This window comes from Macaca thibetana, chromosome 3 (genome assembly GCF_024542745.1).
Source record: "Macaca thibetana thibetana isolate TM-01 chromosome 3, ASM2454274v1, whole genome shotgun sequence".
NCBI lineage: Eukaryota > Metazoa > Chordata > Mammalia > Primates > Cercopithecidae > Macaca > Macaca thibetana.
Genome location: NC_065580.1, coordinates 46,062,658 through 46,089,469, shown reverse-complemented (window position 1 = coordinate 46,089,469; position 26,812 = coordinate 46,062,658). Strand labels below are relative to the sequence as shown.

Sequence of the window (26,812 nt, the reverse complement as noted above, 5' to 3'; positions counted from 1 at the left end):
ATGTATACACATATGTGTTATATATATACACACATACATGCTATATATATATATATATAAATATATACACAGACACATGAGGTTTTCCAAGGACATTATCAAAAGAGAGGTGTGAATGACCTATGGTAGCATCTTAAGGATAAATAACAATGTTTAAGGAAGAAGTGGAACCTGCAAAAGAAACCAAAATGGCCTGGCCAGAGAAGTAGGAGGAAAATCAGGTGCTCATGGTATCGTGGAGGCCAAGGAAAGAGTATGACAAGAAAGACAGAGTGGTAAAGTGTGACAGATGATGCTAAGAAATCAGGCAACCCATGGACCAAGAAGTGTCATAAGGGCCAGGCATGGTGGCTCACACCTGTAATTCCAGCACTTTGGGAGGTCAAGGTGGGTGGATCAACTGAGGTCAGGAGTTCGAGACCAGCCTGGCCAACATGGTGAAACCCCATGTCTATTAAGAATATGAAAATTGAGTTGGGTATGGTGCCAGCTACTAGGGGAAGCTGAAGCAGGAGCATCACTTGAATCCAGGAGGCGGAGGTTGCAGTGAGCCGACATTGTGCCATTGCACTCCAGCCTGGGCAACCAGAGCGAAACTCCATCTCAAAATAAAGAAGTGTCATTAGATTTACCAGCCCTGATATTCTTGGACCTTAGGAATAGAAGTGGTGAAGGAAACAGGGCTGCCATTGATGGAAGAGTGACTAGAAGATGATACTTGATTGGGAAGAGGTGAGAAGGCATTACAGCTGGAGGGAGATGTAGGATTGAGGGGTTTTTCATCCTCTATTTGAGGTAAGAGAATAATGAACATGTTTAAATGACAAATACAAGAAAGCAAAAGCCGGCAGAACAGGAGAGGCTCAACTTTCAGGAGTGTGGTGGGGACAATTGATAGGACAAGGTCTCTCTGTAGTTTGAGAGAGGATGAGTTGGGCAGTGGGACTTTCTCAAATCGATGATGTTACACATACACGATTTCACAGTGTCCTTCTGGAGGTTACGCCTCTTGTTGGACAGGAATGTTAGGCCATAGAGGAGGTAATATATATTTTAGGAGAAAGAATTTTATGGTTCTTCAAGTAATACACTGTAGGTGGTCATCGACTCTTTTTAAGGTTAGCCTTAACTAGCAGTTGTCCATATTACAAGCTGACCCCTTACCTGTAATGGTTCTACTCTGTATGACTAGATCGAGAACATACCTTTTTGCTAGAGATGATAGGTTTTGAGGTGCAAATCTTATAAAGCTGTAATTATTTCTATATTATCAAAGTTTTCCTTGTTTTTATTGTATGCTGTTAGCTTTTAGTTTCTGTCTGTATAGGTATTTGGTTCCTATAACCATAAATAAAACAATACGTGGCTTCTTCTGAAGTCCCCATTGGGTCTGAATCTGGAAGCGTCACGTGTTCCACCCATCTAATTTGTTATTTCAGTCATTTTTTCCCTCTCTTAAAATAATTATGTGATTCATTATTTTTCTTCCCAATGAAAAAAAATTCTCCTTAGTCATTTTATGGCTTGTATAGCTTTCAGGATATATGAACATATATAAATACGCATACACAAACACACACACATACACACAGACGCACACACACACATACTTGTTTAAAGTCGTTTCCCATACAATGAAGACTTTTTGTGCATAAAGTAGGTCCTTTATACACATTTAGAATCTCTGTAAATTTTTTCAGACCATTTTTTCAAACTATTAATGGAAGTAGGGATTATTGTTATTATATGGGTCCATTAAAAATCTCATTAAAAGAAATTGTGCAGTGAATATAAATGAAAATTTCATTATATTAATCTTAGATTTAAAAGGCATAGTTGAAACAATGAAAGAAACTGGCTGAGGATGAGAGCAGAGTTTTTCTTAGAGGTTGTTTTGAGAATAATGAAACAGGTCCCAAAAGATTAGCTGACATTGGCACGGTCACTCAGTGAGTTAGCGGCAGCATCAGAATTAGAATTCAGGTCTTCTGGCTCTTGGATAGAACTGTATGCTTTGTCCTGTTATGATATGTGAAAAGACGTATTTCTAAAATATGCCAGTTGTATTAGTCCATCTTCATGCTGCTGATAAGATATACCTGGGACTGGGTAATTTACAAAGGAAAGTGGCTTAAATGTACTTACAGTTCCACATGGCTGGGGAATCCTCACAATCATGGTGGAAGGCAAGAAGGAGCAAGTCCTGTCTTACATGGATGGCAGCAGGCGAAGAGAGAGAGCTTGTGCACGGGAACTCCTCTTTATAAAACCGTCAGATCTGGGGAGACTTATTTGCTATCGCGAGAACAGCACAGGAAAGACCTGCCCCTATGATTCGATTACATCCCACCAGGTCCCTCCCAAAATATGTGGGAATTCAAAATGAGATTTGGGTGGGGCACAGCCAAACCATATCACTGGTGTAATCCATTTAGAAGTAAAAATATAAATAATACACATACATTTTTGGACGCACAAAACCTATGAAGAGCTTAATAACATTTTTTTCCCCATGGAACTTATTTGTTCTATGCTAATAAACAAATTAAAGTGACCCATTAATTAGTAACATATAGAAACTGGGAGACATAAATACTTTCAGAGAAGCCTTTCAGGATGGCCAGCAAAACAATACTTCTGTGCTCCTGAAGTTTCAATCTATGTAATGACTTTGTAATTCCTTTTAATTTCCTGAAACAATGTGACGTTCTATATTAAGAATTCAATCTGTTGTCATATTATTGCATAGGAATATTCATCAGATTCATAAGCTTAGACACGATTAAGTCCATTCTCTTCAGAGCCTTTCAGACTCCATTTTCCTATTAACTCATTCCTATTGTGGCATTTATACCTTAGAAATTACTTTTTATTTTGATAGACTTAAAAGAGCTGTTTTTATTATTCTTCCTATGGTGCCATTTATTTCATCAACAAGAATCATAACCTTCGTTTTGTGTTTTCTCTTCTGTTTGGTTGATGTGTGAGACCCAGTCATTGAGTTCCTGAGGGCTGTGTGGGGTGGGAGGCCTTGCTTTTGTGGCCACTGATGTGCCCTTCTGTGGGCTTCCATTCACACATGGATTTATCTAGATCCCTTATGCCACAATAGCCTGGAAAAATCTTAATTTTATGGTAAATTCTTTACAAAGAAGAGGCACCTAACAATTTCAAGTCTGTATAATGGTGACAAAGAAAAAGAAATAGGAAATTGCATTTTTTCAATGTGCCTTCTTCAAAAGTGAATGCAGTGTAATTGGATCTGAGTTTCTTAAAAAAAGATGTTCACAAAAAGTTTTGAAATAATACAGAAATTCAAAGTAAAAGCAATATCAATTTGTGCAAAATAGAAGAATAGTTTAAAGTAAATTCAGTAGAGAAATGCTTATATTGGCAATGGTTGTTCAAAACAGCCATTTGAACCTCTTGACCTAAAAAACAACTGCTGATGTGTTTGGCAGTGACATGATGGAGGCAGGCTGATATTAGGCATTAGCCCTTTTATAAAAGGAAGGCAGGTGAATTGCGGTCTGGAGAGATAGAAGTAGCTCCAGAAAAATAAAAGGTGTTCATAAATTTCTTCTGCTTTCTAATGAGCGCAATTTGTCTCTCATCTTACCTCCACTTCAGTGTCAGCTTGTTAAAGTTGCAAAAATTAAAAGTTACTTGACTGTTGAAGGGGATTGATGCTACCATGGGTGACTCTCAGTCCTCCCGGATCCACAGTGTTGTACTATGCTCAGTGACCAGCATAGAATCCCGTCCAGCCACAAGTCTGCTCTTCTCATATGCTTGTCCAGCACTGACTGTATTTATGGAAAATGTGGCTTTGCTTCAGGGTAGGTATGCCTAAGCTAAAAAATAAATCCCTAATGTCCATTTTTTTGGCATCTTTCCTTGTGATTTAAAAACCAATGCAAATAAAATCAATAATAATTCATTTCCTTTTTACCAAATTCAGAATATACCAAACAACACAGTACTAATAGATGAATACTCTTGGTATGTTGCTGAAACTTAACTTCTATCTGGAAGCTTGGGGAGCTGGTTAGCCAAATCACTTCATTGCATCACTGCATAAAATCACATCCCCACATAGTTGGGAACCTCTGTAGGCTTAGAAGCCAAAGGTCTTATTCCCTTATTTACATCTTTCTGTAAAATGCACTTTTATGATATAACTGGTCTTTTGCTTAAATTAAGACGCCCAGAATCCAATCATTTTTAATAGAATAAAGGACTTGCTTTCCTGATTTGAGAAACAAGGTGTTTCAGGTATGAATATGTAGGATGATTTTTATCTTCTTTAATGATTAAAATCTAAAAGCTAGAGTTGGAACGTTAGTTACTAAAATACTTTTTAAAAAGGTAAAATTTTTTTTGGAGTTGAGATAATCAGCTGTCCAGATTAGTATGTATAATGTAAGATACATATGTAGGTGGTGCATAAATATTTGTTGAATGAGTGAATGAAAAGTGATTTACAACAATTGAAAAATCTTTATGATCCCTTCTTCAGTATTCCAAACCATAGCCAAGTTCAGTTAACTGAATAGAGAAAGACATTCAGTTCATAACCCTTTAACAAAATCAAAGGTTATAATTATTTGTCCATGGTTCTAACAATTATTTAATTCTCTGATGAACTTTTAAACTGAAGGTTTTAGTATAAAAAAGGTATTAGCTTTAAAAATGGGCTTATGTTCACCTAGAACTTACAACATTTGCTTTAAAAAAAAATTGTGAAATCAAGAAATCCAACTATCCAGTTTTATCACTGATAAATACCCAGGGTGTTCATGTCTCAGATAAACTAAGATTATAAGCCTTTCTTACTCTTATGTCCAACTGACACCCAAATTGTCCCCATTTATTATGACTTAAAATAACTATGATCATGATAACAATAATTCAATAAAAATAGCGAGTGCCATTATACACCAAACTCAACAGCATTTATGTTAACAGCCTGTAATCTATTTGAAATGAAACAAAATTATTCTAAAGTATACTTAGATATATATTAAAAATTCAGTTGCTATTAGGTTAATGTTCTTAACACATGAAATGGAATATGAAATTATGGACTCATTCTTAATGATGTTTCAGAGGGATTTTTCAATCACTCTATTTGAAACATCTGATAAAAATTGGGTTATTCTATAATACATTTTATAAATTTATTTCAATTATTGGGGAACATATATGGATGTTAAGGCAGTATTTTATACTTGATAAGCATAACTCTTGTTCTTGATCTTGTTCTCAGTAATCTGTGCAAGTGTGGCTTTAAAAAATTTCTACTAGAACTTAACTGATTTCTAAATGATGACTTTTTGAAGTTGCAATGAATTATCTATTAAATGGAGTCTAATTTAGGTCCTTACTGAAGCATAGATTAAGAGATATCCTTGATTAATAAAATGTTCCCCATCTGTGAATATCGTTGAATGTGAAAAATGTCCTAAAATAAAAATATGTCTTATAAAAGTTGAACATATTGCTTCAATATTGCTTAGCGTGTTTATATGAAAATTGCAGCTATAAAGAAAATGTCATATAGCCTTTCTGATTCTGTAGGCCATTTGTCTGAAACCAATCATAAGGGAGTGAGGTGACAAAGTATGAATAGTTTAGAATTCATCATCATTAAAGAAAATTTTAAAGTTCTTTTTTCGTTAAAATATTTTAGTATATTCATTCATAAAGGGGAGAGGAGAGGCTTATATAGATTGTAATCACAGATTTTCTTTTTTTCTCTCTCCTCCCTTACTGACCTCACCTGTTCTGGACATAATATTTGAATTAGCATCCCAACTGGGACAAGGGCAAAAAGAGTGCCAGTAAAAGAGATAGAAAGATAGGACAATTTTTTGAATTAGTATTTTTTCTCTTCTATCATATGTAAATAATATTTCTCCATATTAAACATTTACTTATTGCCTAGTATTAAGTTAGGATACTTTGTGGAAATAGGAAATAGGTAGAAGAAAAGGCCCATGAGCTTACAATCTTACTAGAGAAATCTGAAGCAATTAGAGAACTCCATCTCATCATGTAAAGCCACATACTGATTACATATAATTTTGGCATGCAGAAAATTGAGAAATTAATTTGTGGGTCAAAGTGATTAAAGGCCAATGGGCCTATAGATTGAGTTGGATAGCTTGGGAGAGAAGGAGAAGTATGTATCTACATGCCGGTAGAAGTAGGGGTGTGTGCCGGGGCCTATTGTGGGGAGGTGGAAGGGGGGAGGGATAGCATTAGGAGATACACCTAATGTAAATGACGAATGAATGGGTGCAGCACGCCAACATGGCACATGTATACATATGTAACAAACCTGCACATTGTGCACATGTACCCTAGAACTTGAAGTATTTAAAAAAATAAAAAAGAAGTAGGAGTGTGTGTGTGTGTGTGTGTGTGTGTGTGTGTGTGTTTATTTATGGAATGGTGATAAAGAATGGAAAACAGAAAAGAATGAGAGAATGATCTGGATAGATAAAAATAAAGCTGTATCATAAAGGATCTTACTAATGGGCCTTGAATTTGGTCCCAGATATATAATAGACACTGAAGGTTCTTAAAGAGTGGGGTCAAATTCTAAACCACTTAAAAAATTGGCCTCATCCTTTGTTAAAAATTACTTTCAAACTTTTCAAACTCTCCTACTCATAATTTTTTTTTCGAGTATCACTGGTGCCTACCATTCTCTTATTTCTTTATGTAACTTCTCTTTGGTGATTATGTATGTGGTACATCCTGGTTTCTGCTGCTAATGGTGAAATATATTTAACTATGTTTTTCTGTCTTCTGCCAAGGAGAAGCATCTGAGGCAAGAAGCTGGGTCTCCTATTTCCTTTATTATATTCCTCCTCATCCTTATGATGAACACATTATAATTGATCATGATTATCGATATAAGTATAGTTTTAGTTGGTTTAAAATAGAATGTTTCTCAGTTGAATATTTATGAGAATCTATTTTTTCATGTACATACAATTTAAATTGGCTTTAAAATTATAACAGCAAATCTTTCTCAGTAAGACTCAATACAGTAGAAAATGTGTTTCTCTCTTCTTTTTTTTTTTTTCTTCCTGAAAATGACAGTTTTTTATGCCCGTGATGGAAACACAAAGCACTGGAGCTCATGCACTACAGAAAATGCTCAAGACCTTCCAGGCATAACAAATAATAGCACCACAGAGAAGAATACAGGTTCTTTCTGCATCAAGAAACTCAGTTGCATTATATCCAGAAACATTGATGGCAATAATTGTTCTGAATATCCAGTGCTCTGTGGGTGTATCAAGACCATCTAAAAACAGGAACACTTGTTTCTTTGAATTATAAATTCTAGGATGCATGATTATTTTCTCTACTATATTACCTACCAACTTCCTTATTTTTAATAGTAGATAAAAAGTTACTACCATGGTAAGAATATCTTTTCTAGTTAAAAGTCAACAAGCTGCTAGATGCAAAATACAAAAAGAATGTTTCAAAATAAATCATTTTAAAATATAAATCAGAAAGTATCAATAAAAATGTACTATTAATTATAGACATTTAAATCTAAGCCTTGTGTGTAATTAAAAATAGTATGCACTTTTGCACTGGGTTAAATTTAAAAGTCATTTTTTTAATGAATGGTAGGCATAGCAAAAGCATCTATAAAAAGAAAACTAGATTTATGTTCAGTTTGCAAGTCTCTGAGACTAAAACCCAAGCCAGTAGCAGGTTTGATCAAAGGATTTATTAACAACCCTGTAGAACTCCTTGTATAAAGTAGGTGCTTAGTAAGTATCCATTCAAAAATGGGTCCTTCTGTAATCGAAAACTGTGGTGGTATTAAAACATCTCCCTAAATTTTTTGGTTTGTATGTTTGAAACAGAAACTTGAAACAGGTTTGATACCCTCTAAAAGAAATCCATGAACTGTTTATAACATATTTATAATTGGAGAGAGAACATACAAAATACAAGGAATAGAATACAAAGAAATAATGGGGCACAAATATCCATAATTTAGTCATCTGAAATGGAAGCAGAGCATCAAGTCTGTCTGATTAAAATTAAAAGCGCTATTATGAAGTTGGCACATGAATAAAGCAGAATCCCGGTGAAAGAATATTTTAATGTGCTGTAGACATTCTCCAGTGTTGATATCAACAAGCAGGGATCACTTTGGGCCTACAACTGCTTAGGTAGAAACCTAGTTAGCTGGAGTACTACACATAGGAAGTGGCTTTCAGTGGACCAGTGTCAGCTGTGGGAAGTTATGTTGATTCAGAATAGCCATGTCATTTATATCGGGGGAATATCAGTGACCCAGATGGGCAAATCATAGATTTTTTTCAAGCCAGTGGAATTTTAGAACTCGACCCCTTTATTATACAGTTGAAGGGACTAAGAGGTCAAGAGAATTGACCTTGCCCTGTAGCTGATCAGCAGCCCACTGTCTAACATTCAGGCTGACATGCTTTTCTTGACTGCGTAAGGTAATTAAATAGAAGCTATGTTTACTGAGACCACAGACAGCACCAAGCTGGCATGGGAGGAAGCCAGCAACTATTATGTTAGAAGTTGGAACTACCATGATACAAGAGTTCCTTTAACACTTATCTCACATATCTTCTTTATGGCACTTATCACATTGTCTCACAATTTGTTGATGTCTCTGCTTCTAGATGGTGAACTATGAGAGGGCCAGCCCCACAGACACAGTAAAAAATACCATTTATTTAAGATGCCAGTAAGAAGTAAAGCAAGAGGTCAGATAAAAAGAAGGAAGCCCAGCCCAAGTGGAATGAAAGCAAGAGGTCCAAATGGCCAAAACAACAGCCTACAAAAATGTGGTGACGAATGACCAGGTGTGTTAACAGCTGACCACGAGTCAAGAGTTAGAAAAGTGGGGAAACCATGTGATGTGCAAATACCAAGCAAACAGTACTTATGGGGTAATTCTGCCATTGTATTCTCCATGAATTATCCCTTTACTATATATAGCTACAAACACTAGTGTTACAGAAGGCTGTAGAGCAACATCAGAGTAGGGAAAGAAGTGTAATTAGTTGGGACATGGACTGGGAATAATGGTCCTGGAAGGTGGAGCTTTAAAGGGAGACTTGACAGACTCCAAGAAAAGACTGTACCCAGCCTATGATAATCATCAACTTTAAATCACTTTACATAGAATGTGACAAAATTGATTTAGTACTGAAGAATATGAACCGGATGTAGGTAAACTCCCCACCTGGTGTGAACCGTGTAGCCCGCTTTTAAAATCTAAACAACGTTCTTCTAAAAAGTTATTTGAAAAATCAAATAGATTCTCCTATTTCTGCAATAATACAATCCTATATGAAAGCGGAGAGGGATATTAGAACTACTATTCTTTGCTTCCTTCAGATTCTCAGTGGGAAAGGAGAGAGAGCGCAGCAAGGTGGAGTTGAATTCTGAAGGCTGGGAGCTCTGTTTCTGCTCCGTCACTTCTGCTCCCATTAGTCTGTAACCTTGGTCAGCTATCTAAAAAGAACAAAAGAAAACAAAACAAAAACAAAACAAAACAAAACCAGCAGTAGCAGCAGTAATGACAATAACAATAGCCAGAATTTACCGAAGTTCACAGTGTGCTGGTTACTGTACTAAGTGCTTTACAGCAATGCTTTGCCAACTTGTGCAAGTTACTTAACTTCTCTGTGCTTTAGTTTCTTCATTTGCAAAGTATAGATAATCACAGCGTCTAATTACTGTGATAATCAACTGAGTTAATATATGAAAAGTGTTTAGAACAGAGCTTGGTACGTAGTAAGTACTTAATAAATAATAGTTATGTTTTTATTTCATTTAATCTTCAAAGCAAATCTTAAAATGTTGCTACTACTTATTCCTCAATTTAGAGATCAGCAAATTGAGACTCAAAGAGTTTAACTGATTTGTTTAAGACCATAGAGCTAGTAAGGGCCAGAATAAGGACTTAAATCTCCAAATGTCCCGCTTTTTAACCTCTACACCATGCTGGCCTTCCCAGTTCAGTACCTAAATCCCAGCTACACCACATAAACTTCTCTGATTAGTGAATCCCTATGTTGAACACATCATGAGCTTTCATATCTCATTGCCTTTTGCTCGCCTTGTTATTCCCTCTATCTGAAATGGCTTTCTCGACTTTGTCAAGCATATTAAATTAAAATTTTCCTTCAAGACTGAGTTTAAGTGCCACCTTTTCTATCTCACCTTCCTGCTCCCACTTTCACAGAGTTCATTGCTTGTTTGTGTTCCTTGAACACTTATCTTACATATCATCTTTAGAGTACTCAGCACATCGTCTCATAATTTGTTGGTATCTCTGCTGCTACATGGTGAACCATGAGAGGGCCAGCCCCTCATACTCAGTAAAAAATACCATTTATTTAAGATGTCACACTCTGCTAAGGGCTTCACAAGGATGCACACTCCCTGAATCCTCTCAAAAACCCGAGGACATATGTACCATTGCAGTCCACTTTTTATAGAAAGGTTAAATACCTTGCCCAAAATCACGCATGCAGTAGATGTGCAATAAATGATTGTTGTACTGAATTATGTCTAAGTAAAATTGCTTAAGAAAAATGTTCAAAAATTCCCTTTTTCATGGAAGAAAATGATATTTTAACTTTTAATTTTTTGGATGAAAAAGATCAAACTCTTTTTTTTCATCTATTTAGTCAGATTTTTCCCCTGAAAGCTATGAAAAGAAACAATTAATTAACTTTAGCTAGTTCAAGCTCAAGTGTCAATTTAGCTTTAAAAATTATAATCACTTTTCCTTATATTGTAGGATTATAGTCATCTTCCTTATATTGTGGGATAATGAATGACTTGCTTCCTTATTCAATAATCTTGAATACCCTTATAAGTGAAACGTTACTTTATTGTCTGTCAAAACCACACAAACCAGGAAACGCATTATAGTATCAGTTTTAATATTTGGGTCAATAATCTATTATTTTCCAAACACAGAGAGAAGAAAAAGGAATTGCTTTCTGCCTCCAAACTGAACTTGGAACCTAGGTCTTTCTGACCATGATGTTGTCCTCTGTCCCCAGAAGCCAAGGAGGCGGCTGTGAATGTCAGGTGTGAATAATTCCAAACCCCAAACCACCTGAGGCTTTGAGGCTTTTTTTTTTTTTTCAGTTACTCAGAGGGAAACACATTCTCCTTGCTTTCCTCAGGGAGCCAGCCCTTGTCACAACTGCCTGCTATGGTGAGAGAAAAACTGGCTTTAAAAGCCTTTTAACCCAAAGGGATTGAGCAGCTAATGGACATCATCCCTTTGGCAAAAAGGGATGATGTAAAACTCCTGCCCCATTTTAAAAACCAGGACTTGTTTATATAATCTTTTCATACAGTTAAAGCTTTTTGGTTTTAATATATTATTTAGAGCCTGTTACATTGCAGCATTAGGCAAAAAAAGTTATCAAAAAAAAAAACCAAACAACAACAAAAACTTCTCTCTACATTGCTCCAATTCAAATATGCCTTTAACTTATTTTACTATTTTGACTGATGGCCAAAAAACAAATTCCAGACATTTGCAAATGTTATTTTCACTTTAACCACTATACAGACTAATTATGAATTTTTGCCTCAAAACTGAACAATTCTACCTTTTTAATGTGGTGTAAAAAAAGTTTCTGAGGGAATCAGGAAACTCACAGAACGCTGACATGCCCACAGTTGACAATAACAACAAAAAATTACAGCAGTAAACAATTCTTAGTATATCCTGCAATTTCCATTTAAAATATTCATAAGAGAATATTAACAAACATGAAAATGATCTATTTTTGCATAGAACAATAAATTCACAAGATTTTAGAACCATAAATATCTGACAATTCTGGTTACCATCTACCTTGATTAATGTCTTTAGCCAGTATGTGAAATATTACCATTTATCATCTTAGCTTCTTTCTTTTCTTTTTAATAAGAAATTAATGCAAACTGCTTTTGTTTTAATAATAATACAGCCTATGCTACACATGGCATGAAATAATGAAACCCAGTAAATGTATCCAATAGTGAATACACAGAAGTGAAGAGTTTTGGCTCTGTTTGCAACCATCCTACAGTAATCCCAGGTGCAACCCAACTCATTATGACAGTTTAGCTGAAAAATATAATCTGTATGGTTATAAATCAGTTTCATCGTACTTGCAATAGAAGTACATTTTGGAGGGCAAACCAACTTTTCAGCTGATAGGCGATTAGGGAGTTTTATTGTATTCCAATTAAGGAGCAATAAAAATATTGAAGGGGTGGCATGCTTTAATGATAAAAGATATGCACCCTGTTTCACAAGTAACTTGGGAGGGTCCCTGCAAGTCATCGTAAGATGCACACAAATAAGTCATTCCTTTGATTGCATTTTACCCACGCATTTTCATCCTATCTTGCAGGAAGATAGGAGTATGTCAGAAAAGACACCTCCATGTCTCTTGAAGAAATTGAAATATCTCTGTTTTGGAAGTGGATAGTTGGGATATGAAGTTAACTTTGGAAGGGAAAATTTAGGTTTTGCTGTTATTATGAAGATAGAATTAACTACATGGGAGCTGGTTCTAAAATACAACATGGTGATTCGTCTAAGTGTGGGTGAAAGGTTCCTGGTGCTTTGAATAGAATAAGGGGGTTCCCTCTCAGTTGAGGGAGTATGTGTAATGTATATGAGATCCCAAATAACACTGGGCAAAGAAAGATGATAAGGCCCCGAAGTGAAAATGGAGAACAGTGCATTTATGGCCATTATGACCAAGTTCTTCTTAGGAATTTTTACCATATCAACACTCAAAACTCATTGCTACTATGTATTTATTATTTCTTTCCCACTAGATTAAAAAATCTAAATGAGAGACTGTTCCGCTTTGTTTTCCACTATGCACTCAGCACCAAGCCCAGCACCCGGCACATATTTGTTGAATAAGTAAATAAATGAACAAACAATTCAGGTAGCATTCAAGGAATTTGAGGCAAGTGGATAAGTGGCCATATTTATGTGTTAACAATCATAAATCAGTTAACTTCTATAGACAATCATGGTGTTGAAATCCAACCTGCTGATATCTGCAAAAGATAATTGAGTCAATAGGTTATCCTATCTACAAATAATTTTTTTCATCTAATCACTATGGTTAATTTTGTGTTATTTAAATAGGGTCTCAGTGGAGAACTGGTCAAGTTACTCACCTCTTTCTGCCTTGGTTAATACCTGCATAGGATTCCACAGTCGCAAACTGAATGCCTAGCTTCAGCCAGGCATCTCACAAATAAATCTATTATGTGCAAAACGAACCAGATGAAATAGTACAGACATATCCAAGCAAACATATCATCACTATTATGAAAAACGATTTAAAGACCATTCATCTCAGATGTGTGCTAAGTCCAAGAGGGACACATTATTATTGATAATCAGTCTCACAGGGAAGTTGGACACCCCCTGTCCTGCTACAGTGGGAATGTATTTTTATGGATTAAAGATTAATTACATTAAATACTGAATTTTGGAATGAGTGTTAAAATAGATAATGTGATTTGGTCATTAAGACACTGAAGTAGCCTTTTATTTTGTTTGATTACCACTGTTACCAGTTGAGTTACAAATGGCATTGATTCACTGAGGATGTGTCTTGTCAACTGCTTCCTGCTTGACCTGCAAATGCCAACTTAGTCAGGAGTAGGCTTAAAGTCACTGCAGTTCAGCCTGACTCACTGATCACCGGGGCTGGTCACTTACCAAAACTGTGGGCATAGGTTATTCCAAATAGCTCAGTGGAGTCGGGAAGCTTCACGTGGCCCTTGCTCTTGACTCCTCAATCCCCGACTCTTAACCCATATCTGTTTTCTTGTCTATGCAATGGTGAACCTGTTCTCTCTAGTCTTAAGATTATTGCTGAATTTTCTACTGATTGCTGGTGATATTTGAACATCTAAGCAAAGTTAACCATTATCATCATTGCAATTACGTTTCTACTGTAAATTTTTTTGAGTTGCAATCACAATGTTATCAGAACATCTTTTTTGATAAGATTTCCTTTATTTTAGATAATGATTTCAGTACCAAGGAGACTTTATTGCTAGATCCAACTCACTGTTGTGCATTAAACTTTGTCTCAGATCTAATCAACTTTGGTGTAAAGTAAAAATGAGGTCAGAATGCTCACTAATTCATGGCTTGAGCTGTCCTTATATGAGCAAAACTGAATAGTTGCATATATCATCGAAATATTTCATTGATTTATTTTCCTTACTTATACTGATACTCTCTTTACAGAAGTACTATAGCAATAGGATTTCTGTTCTATTAGATTCCTAATCTTAATTATCAAATACCAAAAAAAAAACTTCACAAAAACCAACCAATGAACAAAACAACAGAAAGCAAACAAAAATAATAACTTTTTCTAGTTTTGCCATAATGTTGGTGTAAACCATTCTTACAAGTTGTATATTTAGAACCCCAAATTTCTATGGTACTATGCTCCAAATTAAAGTGTGATATTTATATTAAAATTCTGAGCCAATTAACTAAGCAGGTACACATCTCTAAATACTACTGGTATTTAAGAATAATAGAGGGATGATTATAATAAACTACCAAATAATGCTTTTAAAGATAATATTATGTCAGTTTATCAGCATTATGTTGATTATCATTCATACATTTCCAGTCTGGAATATAGTAGCTACAAGAATCAAAAAACAAAACCATAATAAAGCTAGTCTTCCTAGTTTGTGCTTGCCGCCCAGATTCAAAAAAAGCTGTTAAGTGCCAAAAATGTAAAACTTATTTCAAGAAAATTAACAGGCTACACGGGTAAATTTTGGCAAATGCAACTTTATATTGAAGTTCACACATCTGTATCTTAAAGAATGAGACTCACAGACTCTAATGTATTTCTAAAATACCAGAAATCATATTAAAAGCTTTCACAAGTTAAAACTGAAATAATTTAAATGACCAATACACTGAATGTGCAGAAAGTATAAACAAGACTGTGCCTTCAGTAGAATAAATGCTTCACAAATTGTGCAGGATGTCATACTAAGGCTGTGGTCTCCCCTTGACAGCTGACTTAAAATATAAACATACATCAACTGCCTGCTTCTTAGAACACTCTAGGAAGGGTAGCACACCTCAAAAGAAAATCTCATTATTTCAGTGATGTGCACTTTAAGTTTCAAACCATGTGAGAAAAAAGGAAAAAGTACTAAATGATCTTCCATGCACTTTCAGATGCATGACCATGACCAGTTACTGATTCGATTTCCCTTGACTATTTGCTCCAATGCTAAATAAGATGAAGGATACTAGATAACCCTTTAAGGCAACATGTGTTTATTCTGCATTATTAGAACTGCTCAGTTGTGACAGGCTGGTACCATTAATGTTGCCTCCCAGACCAATATCTAGCATTTGTAAAATATAAATGAATTGGAAAAACTTTATACCAAATCAACAAAAACCACATAACACAGTTCAATGCTAGCAATCTTACTAGTAGATAAGGAAAGTGGTATTTAGAAATAGCAATGTATTAATACAAAAAAGTAAACTCTAATTGGAACCAATATACTGCTTTGGAATGCTCCCCGGAACTTACAAGGCGGTTTTTAAAGTATGATATTCCAATAATTCATTGGCACATCTTTAGTGGATTACAGTACTTTAAGTCCCCAAATATTTTAGTCTTTGCAAAACAATAATAGTATGAAATGTTTTAAAGTCTTCAAACTTCTAAAATTAGTTTTTATCAACACATTTAACTCATGTCAACTTAATTTATTAAGATGTCCAATGCTAATTGTTTTTTGATGTTTTTTCATATGTAGTGACATACAGAGCATTTAGCACTGATACTTAGCACCTGCTACTTTCATTATCTAGTTTTTGACCACATAAAGAAACTTAGGGCAGTGGTTCAGTCCTTTCTTAATTACAAACCTTTGCTGGCAGTCAGCAGGATCACTCTGAGATTTAAAATAGGATTATAGGTGAACTATTGCAAAGACTGCAGAATGTTGCCCAAATCCTTAAAACTGCTGATTCCATTCTTGAATTTCTTCTCAAGATATGGCTATGGGCCACAATTGCTCAGCAGAGAAGGTTAGTTTTCACAAGGCTAAAGATTTACAGATGCTCCCTCATATAACACAGTAAGGTTCCCTTGGTAACCTGGATTTTCTGCAGTAAAGAAGGGTTGTGCTGAAACAGCGCCTCAGCTCCCTGTTGGAGAAAATGCAGACAAAAGGATTGATTCCTGCTTGGGCAAAACTCATCCAGACAGCAGCTGTTAGAAATCCCCCCGGTACTACAGGCCCTCTTGCGAAAACTCTCCAATAACAGGCCACCAGGTAGGGGCCCCACAAGGTTAGAAACAGAAAAGTCATTATATAGAACATTCTGCTGATTCTTTTCTCCATTTTGAACTCGTCTAAGACCAATAGCCTTCTTCTGCCTGTGGTGTTTGCATTTTGCCTGATGCCCAGCAAGGTGGGTGGTGTGGGACCCCTTCCAAATCCTGCTAGCCAATTGGCAGCTGCCTGGCCACTGGCTCCAGGACCATGAAAAGTCCAGTTCTGGCTGACTGCTGCTACAAACTGGACTGGCTTCATTTTCCTTCGATCATGGACGAAAAATATCAGCTTGAGGTAGACAAGCTGTGTGGCTAGGAGGATGAGAGCAAGAAGCAGCATAAATCCTAAGGAATCATTAGCCCTGAAGGAGCGGTGTTGGAAGGTGCATTGATCTTCCTCCCTAATGAATGAGTAAGTGCCCACATCTAAAACGGGGGGAAAGGCCATGGCCACAGATAGAGTCCACACCATACAGATCACAGCCAGACACGTCCAAAAGGTCAGCCTCTTTGTATAGAAGCGGTGATGGGCGATAGCTAAGTATCTGGTGACACTGATGCAGAAGAGCATGAAAGCAGTGTGGAAACAGGACAAAACCCCCAGAAAGGCAATCACTTTGCAAGTCAGAGTCCCATAAGTCCAGGTAGAGCCATTTTTGACAGAGTTGAATACAAATGGGAAACAAATTGCAGATCTGAGGATATCTGAACAGCAAAGATCCAACAGGAAGTAGTAAGGTGCTCTATGCAAGCTCTTATCTTTCACTAGCAAAATGGAGATCAGGAGGTTGCCCACCACGCTGACTCCTATTATGAAACCCAAGGAAGTCAGTTTCAGAAAGGCTGTTAGAGGCGAGAGATTTTGCAAAATGTTGTCAGCTGCATGGCTATAGTTCGCCATAGATGGATGGAGGATAAGGATACAGCCTCAGTCAAGTCTCATGATCTAGACATAAGAACAAGGTAAAGATAGATCCATACATTTTACTGAAAATATAATCCGCAAAGAGAACTGATCTGATCTGCAGTCATGCTTCCTCTTTTCTTCCATTTGATTTGCCATCAGAATATCTGGAAAAAAAAGAGCTATCAGTTCTTAAGTTAACAAGCAATGATGTCAGACAGTGCTAACATAAAGCTGTTCACTTATGGGGAAGCAAATAAAGTTTTAATTTTCAATACTAATATTTGCTTTACTAAATATTTTTGCTTGAGATTTCAGAGAATTGGCTTGTTTAGTTTTCCAAGCTAAGTGAATTTTAAAATGTCCCTATTTTGGACAATATATATTTGATTAGGTACCTTCAGGAGAGAAGGAATAAAATGTCCCATTCTTGTAAAATCTGCCAGTCCAGGAATTAACCAGTAGAATTGCAATGGAATCTACAAGATTGCTATTAGGAGGCAGAGACACTACCTACATTTCTTTGAGATCCGTTAGTATCTGTCAGTGTTTCACAGGCAGCTTCTCTGTTTGATGTGGGTCCAAAGAACCTGTGCAAAATATGTCTTAAGTGCCACTATTCATGCTGCATAAGAGTATTTGTTGATTCATCTTAAAGCAAAATTTCAAAATTGGACCTCAAAATTAGTAGGAACTTACTTGTCCCAAGATTTGATGTGATTTAATCATTTGTCTTTCCCTCTTCACCCTACCCCCCATTTTTGGCAAATATTTTAAGCCCACATGATTATTAAAATGGTTAATGTAAATATTGGACAGGGAAACACACCCAGAGGAATAATGCACTTCCATTTGTAAACCTTGGCTGCCTGGATTCAAATGAATATAACATGAACCTGTATTTCTTGGGCAATTAAGGCTTTCCCATTTACACTGATAACCTTTGTTGCAAATCACAAGTGGCTTCTTTTTAAAACAAAATGCATATTGTCTCATAGGTGCCTGGACCACACCAGGGAAATCGGCTTCCTCTGTTATTCCCACCAAGCGTGTTTCCTTTGCCACTTCTCACTGGCCCGGAATATGCTGATGGAAGCCCAGGCAAAACTGCGTTCAATGATTTTAATTTCCCCACCGGTACATCCTAGGGTAAATACCGATCGCATCATGCAACATTACGAAACCTGAAATCCGCCACCCCTGGATTTATAATGGGGGGAGGGTGGAGGAGGGGGAGAGGGAGAGAGACATGCATTACATACGCGAAGATGGGGAGAGAGATTGCTTCTGTGCTGCAAAGGAACCGTTCCCGGTGATTCGCAGTCTGATATTCCTCAGTCTTGAAAGGCTTTCCAGAAATGGAACTCTCAGTAAGCCCTACTGAAGGTGCATTGTCTGAATGTACTTCCATTATGCAGTTTATTGTCACACACACACAAAACCACACACACACACACACACACACACACACACACACAACCTGAGGGAGGGCTCTTTCCCGGTGAACCTGCAGTTTCATCAACATTGTGCATTGCCCCACATCCCCCAAACTTAACCAAGAGTATATCCTCCTACCTGTTGGCGTTGGATATCCCGACAGACTATAGCTTCTTCTTTCTATAAATTGCTGATTCTTTTTTTTTTCTTTTTTTCTTTTTCTTTCTTTCTTTTTTTTTTTTTTTTTTTTGCCTTAGTGCCTTGACTGAGCATCCAGGCAGGGCTCGGCGGCGCCTGCGCGCTGGAGCCTCCTTGAGCTCCAGCCGCGTCCTCCCCTGTCGCAGCGGCACCGTTTCCCCCAGTAACGCAGGGGCCGCGGCGGCGGCGGTGGCGAGGGCGGCGGCAGGGCTGCTTCAGCCACTGTGGAACCAACGGGAGCCCCTACCTGTCTCCAGAGCTGGCCGGGTTTATTGACTGCCCTGTCCAGTTCAACTGGCAGCATTAAGCTTTTGTCCCTTCGTGGCTGCTTCCGAATTTCCCCCACACCGCCCCCTGCATTTGTAGTGGGGGGTTGGAAAGGCCCTTTCAGGACCTCAGGCCCATCCTCTTCCCAAAGGCAGCGCACGAGGAAGTCACAGTGCCCCGGACGCCCGCCCCCTCCCTCCGCTTCCCGGAACCCTAACCTTCCCCAAACATTTTCTTCCTTTTCCTTTTAGGGTGGTCCAAACCACCGGAGGCTTCTTTTAGATTTTTTTTTTTTTTTTTTTTTTTTTTTTAAATGATGTCTCCAGCTAACCTTTAAATTTGCAGGTTGGCTGGAAAAAGACAAGAAAAGAATGGGAAAAAAGAAAAAAAGTTATTTATTTATTTATTTATTTTCCCCATAGTCAAAAAATCTTTTCAATGGGGAAGAAGGGAGGCAAGTTAGGGCAGCTCTGTCTTTGTTAGTCATCTTCTATTCTCCAGTGCACGCAAATATGCGTAAAAGTAGGGAGAAAGCTAAGTTCAGAGGACAACTACAATATGATTTACATTCAGTCTACCTTAAAGGATGTCACTAAAGAATCAGGCTTATAAAATGTTTAAATGGCTATTCCTGGCATTCCACCCCACCAAGCAACAGTATTCCTTTTCCCTTCTTGCAAGTTCAGCTGACCAATGATGGGTGATGTCAAAGCAGTTATCTGTACAAGTTTCCTTTTTTCCCCTTTGTTATTACAGATGAAAAATACTAGAAACATAACGAATACGTAAAACTTACACCAGTCCAAAAGGTCGGATGATACCACAGACACCACATAGCCTGACACGTGGGTGCTTAGGAATGCCTCTAGAATCATGCATTTTCTTATTTTACCATTCCCGAAGAGTTTTGTTTGTGGGGATGATATAAAATTTTAAGCAAGAACTCCCCAGTTCTCCTATCCAAAACTAGCAGACATGCTTTCATTAATTCCCAATGTAACACGTCTGCTTCTTTTTCTGCATGCTTATTGCTTTATAATAATCTGTTAATGAAACAAAAAATAAAAATCTTCTCTACAGTGATAATCTGATCTCGAGACGGCAGTAAAATACCTCATTGCTGGATGGTGAGATTGTGACATTCAGGGGAACTCAGGCCAATCAGCATACAGATAATATGGGTTAATTTACATACTGTATTTCTATTGGACTAGCCGAGGTAAAGCCTTATCTGTTTAAAGCTTGATGTCACAGTCGTTACACAAAGCCCTATGTTGGTAATACTGAAATGATGTTAAATTTCCCTGATTTGTTCTTGAATTTCCTACGTCCATTTAAATACATGGATGATAGTTTGTTTTTTTAGAAAAGAATATACACAGGGCACTAAACTTTGGTTCTCCCTTAACCCAGAAAAATCAATCCTACAGCCATGCTGGAAGTAACTTGAGGGCATTTCCATTCAAGTGAAACATTCCACTTTTTGCAAAGCAAATGAATTCAAAAACTCAAAACCATGCGGTGGTTTGCAACTTCTAAGTAAAATGTCAAATTCGTTTTTATGCAACTATAAATCAATTCAACTTGTGCTTTTTTGCTTCCCAGTAAGTGCTTCAATGTACTTTGCAAAAAGTTATTTCCTGAATTTTTACAGTTTTAAAAAAATGTATGGAATAAGAGACTTAAGTTTGCTGAAGATTCACTATTGGTCAGATGTTAGGTTGTATAGATTAGGGAAAAGCTATTTAAAAGTAAATTAAAAGAGTCACTGCACTGCCAGGTCATGAAGCAATAATATACTCTGCCAAAAGTTATAGGGCCAAGATCCAAGGGTTTTAACTAGCCTTATTCTTTAAGCAGATATTGATTCCTTAAAAATAAGGGAGAGTGTATGTGTGTATGCAATATTCTTTCATATCCACATCTCAGGGTATACTAAAGCTATTTCTTTCCTTTGCAGTTGAGCACAGTTACATCCACTAATTCTTCAGCTTTTCCAGCTGTTAGATAAGAATGTCATTTTTTTGCCTCACAAGGGGACTTAAGAAATTAATGAGATATTTTCCATCTAGTTCATTAACTCTACTGGAGAAAACACTGGAAGCTACATCTTTCATCAGCAGGGCTTTAAAAAATATGTCTAAAAGCTGACAAAAGTTTCGTATCATCTACAAGTTCTCAAATGTAAAGTTATGGATTCAAATTGTTTAGATCATAGTCTTAATTGGTCTTAATTTCTTTTTTTTTATTATTCCTTATATCACCAAACCCAGAAAATTTGATTTTCAGGTTAAGAGTAAAAGAACAAAGCAAATAAAACATAACTATACGCCATAATCCTTGGGTTTGAAGGATTCTGAAGATTTACAAACTGTTGGAATATTACATGCACTATATTGATCAGCGTATTAGGAAAACATGTAATTTGCTTAATTTGGTTCTTATAAAAAGTATATACCATTTTATTTTAAAAACCAATGGCCTTCCTTTCAAAATTAATCTATTTCAGATTTTTGCCAAGTCATGCACAGTATCATGTTCAGCAAAAGCAGTGTTTTTTTTCTGTGCATTGTTTACATGAAAATGTGTGTCAGGAAATAACACTTGGTAATTGCAGAGAATAATAGGCTAGAATAAAACATTCTAAAAAAAAAAAGATTTTTAGTAATTCATTTCAAATAACATGTCTTCTGCTTAAAGCATAAAACATGTGTCTTGGTGCTCTCAACTGTTACCAAAATTTAAAGTTGTATATGAAAAAGAGCCTTTTTAAAGTTTTTAAAAAAACTTTAGCTATCTTGGTAAGAAAGGCTCTCACTGAGGGTTTTTGCACAGAAACACTCTCTGACTGATTATTTTAAAAACATCACTAACCTGGAATAAGTGACCGATAGAAAGGGAGATTATACATCTCCGTTTTTTGATAATGGTTTTCATGTCTTAGTTGATAATGGTTTTGATAATGGCTTTCACATCTTAGCTGATAATGGTTTTCACATCTTAGTTGCTGCAAAAAGTGACCTTTTTCATAATGATATCTAAGTAACTGAAAGTTTTTAGGGCATTATATTCATCTATCTGAGGAGCAGAATGATGAAATAATATGCTAGAAAAATTGTGTCTTGGGAGTTGGGAATAACCATAATTGTGAACATCCCAAACAGTGAAATTTTTTCAGAATGTTAATGAGTTTTTAAAAGATTAAAAATCTGGCATGTTTCTTTCCAAAATGCTAAAAGGTTCGTTTGTTAGACTTTTCTCTCTGCTCTGCCCCATAACAGGTTCCAAAGTGTTAATATGATTCATTTTTAATTTTAAAGATAACCGCCAGGCTTTTGAAAACTCAGCAGTTTACCTTTTCTTCTTCCCTTTATGTTGACAATTTCCTCCTCTCAGAAAACTTTAAGATGCGTTCCTTTATTCACTTTATTTAACAAATATTTCTTGAGCTCCTTCTACACTGTGTGAGGCACTGTGCTAGATCTTGCAAGTTACAAGAAATTGGGAGGTAGGACCACTTTACAGGTGGACACATCACAGTAGCGAAAGCCTGAACTGATGGAAGTGGAGTGGGAAAAATGAAGAGAAGCAAAGGAAGAGGAGCCATATTTCTTATGGAGTAAGTGGCTCAGGGAAGCAAAGGAGATCAAGGGGTAAGAACAGACTCTCAGGTTGGGAACTTGGAGAAGAACTGGGAGGCAGAAGACACCATTAACTGGAGGAAACAAAAATTAAAAAGGAAGGAGCTGGTTTCGTAAGGAAAAGAGTGAGTTAATTTTAGACATGCTGAATGTGAAATGCTGGTGGAATATTCAAATGTTGATGTGTTATACTCAGTTGGAAGTGAAGAGCCCAAATTCAGAAAGTCCTTACAGAGAAACTATTGGGCGACATTGCCGAGAGAGATTGTTGAGAGAGAAGAAGTTTGAGGTTAAACAAATAAACAAGCATGCCCATTCCCCTCCATTTGAACAAACCGAAAAACAAAGAGGACGCCTACATATAAGAAACAGGAAAATCGTGGAAGAACCAGACATAAAACAAACCAAAAGAGGAGGATCATCGATGATATAGACCCTGAGGGAGGAGAGAATTTCAAAGAAGGAGTGGTCATCAGTGTCAGTTGTGACTGGGAGATTTAGAAGAACAACACATAAGAAGATATCCTTGGATCTGGTGATGAGGAAAATCATTAGCAATCTTTGAGAAAGCAGTTTCAGAAGAGAAAGTCAGACTATAAGGGATTAACAAGTGAGGGACACAGGCTTAAAGGCTTATGAGGTCAGGCTAAGAAACTATTTTGTCGTTAATGACAGCACTGTCTCAGTGATAAAGGTTCGAGTGAATTCTCTTGATGTTTTATGAACAAAGTGATGGTTATTAAAATAAATAACAGCATGGTTTCTTCTTCTGGAAGTCTTTAAGCTCTTTTTATATTACACATTACTGAAATGTGACCCTGTGAATGAAAAGAGCAAATGCAAGTTTTCCTACTAGTGCCTGGTGAAACTTCAGAGCTTAGAGGAAAAGCCCTTTGTCTGTTAAAATATTCTAAGTTGTCTCATTCACCTTTGCCTTTTTGTTTTTAGTATGCAGTTAGCCTCAACCATGTAAGACAAAAAAGTGACCCCCACATGGGTATGTCATGGGTGTGAGTGTGTGTGCATGTGAATGTATTGGAAGGGTAGGTGGGAAGAAGAAGCAAGTGTTGGTAAAATAATTAAGAAATAGGAAGTTAATTTACTATTCATTTTAATGGAGAGTCACATATATCTTACATGCATTGTGAATTTTCATGAATAAAAATGCAATATGATTTTTAAACCTTGAAGTAGGAGGTATTTTTTTTCTCTGACTATGCAGAGGTTGTCTCAGTCATGCAATGCATTAGGACCATTACCGTAAGCACTTATTAAATGATATGAGCAGATTATGGTTATTGAAGCTTTTGTGGTGTGCAGCTTTTTGACAAATGAACATAATTAAAACATGGCTGAAAGTAAAGACTCTAAGATAGGTAAAGTTACCTTAGACTCTAATTAAAGAGCTTTTCATATTGACTAACCAAACTTGCATTCTGTTTAGTCCTTCCACCTTCGTTTCTCTCTTTTTTTTTTTAAACTTTACAACTTAACCCTATAAAATAAAAACAAAGACAAAACTAAAATTCCCACCCCTCATAAATATGGTTACTACTTTAATTTGGTTAAAACAGAAGTGTGCTATCATCTGTCTAATTTCACCTGAAAAAGGACTCTATTAAGAATAAGTCCTGGGGGGTAGCGTTATTTCATACATTTAATAAATGTTCTAGTTTCCATGAGAATATGAGCTCTATTATTTTGTCACTATTCATTCCCAGTGTATCAAAGATACTCGGCACAGTTTTGTTCAATGGGAAGTTATGATCCTACTACGTAAAGGATGCTGTACTAGGCACTGTTGGGGAGGAGGATATAAAAGAAGAAGAAAGACAATGGCACAGGCTCCAACTGGACTCTCTGTTTCTCTTAATTTTGTAAGGTTGGGATAATTATTTGTATGATGGGCAGAAAGTTTTTTTTGGCTAAAGATTTACTCTGGATTTGGGGTAATTTTGCTTGCTTTTTAGCCTTATTACATTAGCATTTACATAGTTCTTTATTTGCTTTACCACTCAGTAATTTTAAACCATTTTCTAATAAGTTAATGTCTCTCATGCAGATTATGAGCCAAGAGCAGATATTTTATGCCTTGAGCTCACAACCTGGTACTCAAATAGATGACAAAATATCTGCAGCTTTTATCTGGCTTTGGACTTACAATCATTAATTTTTTAATAGCAAAAAGGGTGGTGCATCCTGAAAAAAAAACAACTTAATTTATCAGTACAGAAGTAAAAAGCTCAATAGTATAAAAAGAACCTTTTAAATGATGGATACTTTCTGCTCTAATTTTGCCTGTGGATTATTAATAATTACCTATAGGACGGAAAACAAAGGGTTGAAACAGAAACTGGTCATTTCTCAGAAAAAAACTGCAAGATGATGTTAATCTTGGGTAAAAATCAGGATTACAGTTTATTTCATTTTCTTTGTCCTCCTTTTAAAAGATATTCCTTTCCCTTCTTTACCAGGCCTAAATTAGAGCTGAGTATAAGAAGTCTCATATAAAATAGTGCTTATTCATCTTACTAATTGAATATAATAATAAAAAAAAAGCTACCAGCCAAATCACTCTTTAAGTCCTCTAAGCTTGAACACAGTCCAGAGATGATAATAAGATTTTGTAATTTCTGGAACAAGGAAGCACAGAACGAAACCTCCAACAATTCAAAACAGGGTGGCAGCAGCTCACTTTTAGAAGGTAGTAATGACTAGGGCTGAGTGCATACAATTTCAGCACATAGAATTTGGTTGACTTTATCTGACCTAGAATCACAACATCCTGTATTGGCAGTTGATAAGTGATTTATAGCAGTTGTTTTCTGGCATGGCTATAGTTAATGGGCCTTTAATCATTTCTATGGGATACGAAGAATACTGTTGCATGCATGTATTATGAAAAATGTGTTTTGTTTGAATCTAGAGATTCAAAATACCAAATGCCTTACATCTACAAACACTGTAATCTGTACTTCTAGCTGTTACCCATCATCTCTCTAAATGGCACCATACTGCATAGTGGTGGGCATGTGAACAAGCTTAGGAGGTGGAGGTAGGAATAGTCCCATGCCCAGGGTTCCAATATTTTCTGACTTGTGCATTTCATATCACTTAATCCCAATTATAGTTGTAGAATAGAACTATGATTCTAACATTTTCAGAATTAGTTGCTAGTTGTTTGGGCAAACAGTAGTCTAGGTAAACTGAAAGGCAGTAGTCCAGGCAAAAAGCTGGAAGGCATCCAGGTAAATGACCTATCCTCTTATGAGAATTCTGAATGTGGAAATTTCTGGCGATTTTAATTAGCCTGGTGCCTCCTCTAGTTACTATGGGGGTGTGGTGTGCAGCTGCAGGACTGCTATCATTTCACTTTTACTTGTATTAAACTCTTCAACAACCACAGGTCTTTGTAAGCTCCAACTTTTTTCTAGCAGATTTCTTGTAAGGGAGCCAAGGGTCTTTTCCATTTCTTTCATAGTAGATCCGATCAGTTAATTAAAAACAACAATTCCATCACATAAAATTTACAATTTCCTCTCAGGCATTCACCAGTTCAGGAATGTTCTTATGCAGGTACAGTTGTATATGCTGCATAGCGTTATATAACACACTTTCACATACACTGGCTCTTCTACATCTAAAACATTTATGCTCGAGTCAGGGACTAAGACCCAGTTGGTCTGCAGACTCGGCCCAGAGAGTGTTTTCCACTACATGAGGCAGCTCTTCAACAGTTAGCCTCCAATAAGCAAAGTCAGAATATTGTGTGATCTGCTCTCCACTTACAATCTAAACAGTTCTAAAATTTGATTTTAAAAGGCCCTTAGAATGGCTACTAACAAAAAGATGAATGATAGCTAGTCTTGGCCAGGATGTGGAGAAAAGGGAACCCCTGTATACTGTTAAAGGGGATGTAAAGTGGTACAGCCATTTTGGAAAATAGTACGGAGCTTTCTTAA

At 36.5% G+C, this 26,812-nt stretch overlaps 3 protein-coding genes across 3 annotated transcripts in view; all 3 read right to left on the bottom strand.

Moving 5' to 3' along the window:
* The window catches only part of BMT2 (base methyltransferase of 25S rRNA 2 homolog), an 876,684-nt gene that overhangs the window by 246,106 nt on the left and 603,766 nt on the right, over positions 1 to 26,812 (bottom strand). The gene's annotated exons all lie outside the window — the stretch shown is intronic.
* Positions 13,008 to 18,899, bottom strand: GPR85 (G protein-coupled receptor 85). Its single transcript, XM_050782648.1, has 2 exons — positions 18,570 to 18,899; positions 13,008 to 17,474 (listed from the first exon to the last, which is right to left on the bottom strand). The coding sequence occupies exon 2, from the start codon at positions 17,302 to 17,304 to the stop codon at positions 16,192 to 16,194; it is 1,113 nt and encodes a 370-aa protein (XP_050638605.1). The 5' UTR covers positions 17,305 to 17,474; positions 18,570 to 18,899; the 3' UTR covers positions 13,008 to 16,191.
* On the bottom strand, positions 18,939 to 23,402 carry LOC126950817 (uncharacterized). Its single transcript, XM_050784809.1, has 2 exons — positions 23,256 to 23,402; positions 18,939 to 19,453 (listed from the first exon to the last, which is right to left on the bottom strand). Exons 1-2 carry the CDS (start codon positions 23,400 to 23,402, stop codon positions 18,998 to 19,000), a joined length of 603 nt encoding a protein of 200 aa, XP_050640766.1. The 3' UTR covers positions 18,939 to 18,997.

Bases quoted from the DNA above. Each gene is read 5' to 3' on its own strand.
- GPR85 (XM_050782648.1), bottom strand. From the start codon at position 17,304: ATGGCGAACTATAGCCATGCAGCTGACAACATTTTGCAAAATCTCTCG.
- LOC126950817 (XM_050784809.1), bottom strand. From the start codon at position 23,402: ATGATTTTCCTCATCACCAGATCCAAGGATATCTTCTTATGTGTTGTT. The intron at 19,454-23,255 runs GTTTGTTTTATG...CCACCCTAAAAG, and splicing joins TCGATGATCCTCCTCTTTTG to GAAAAGGAAGAAAATGTTTG.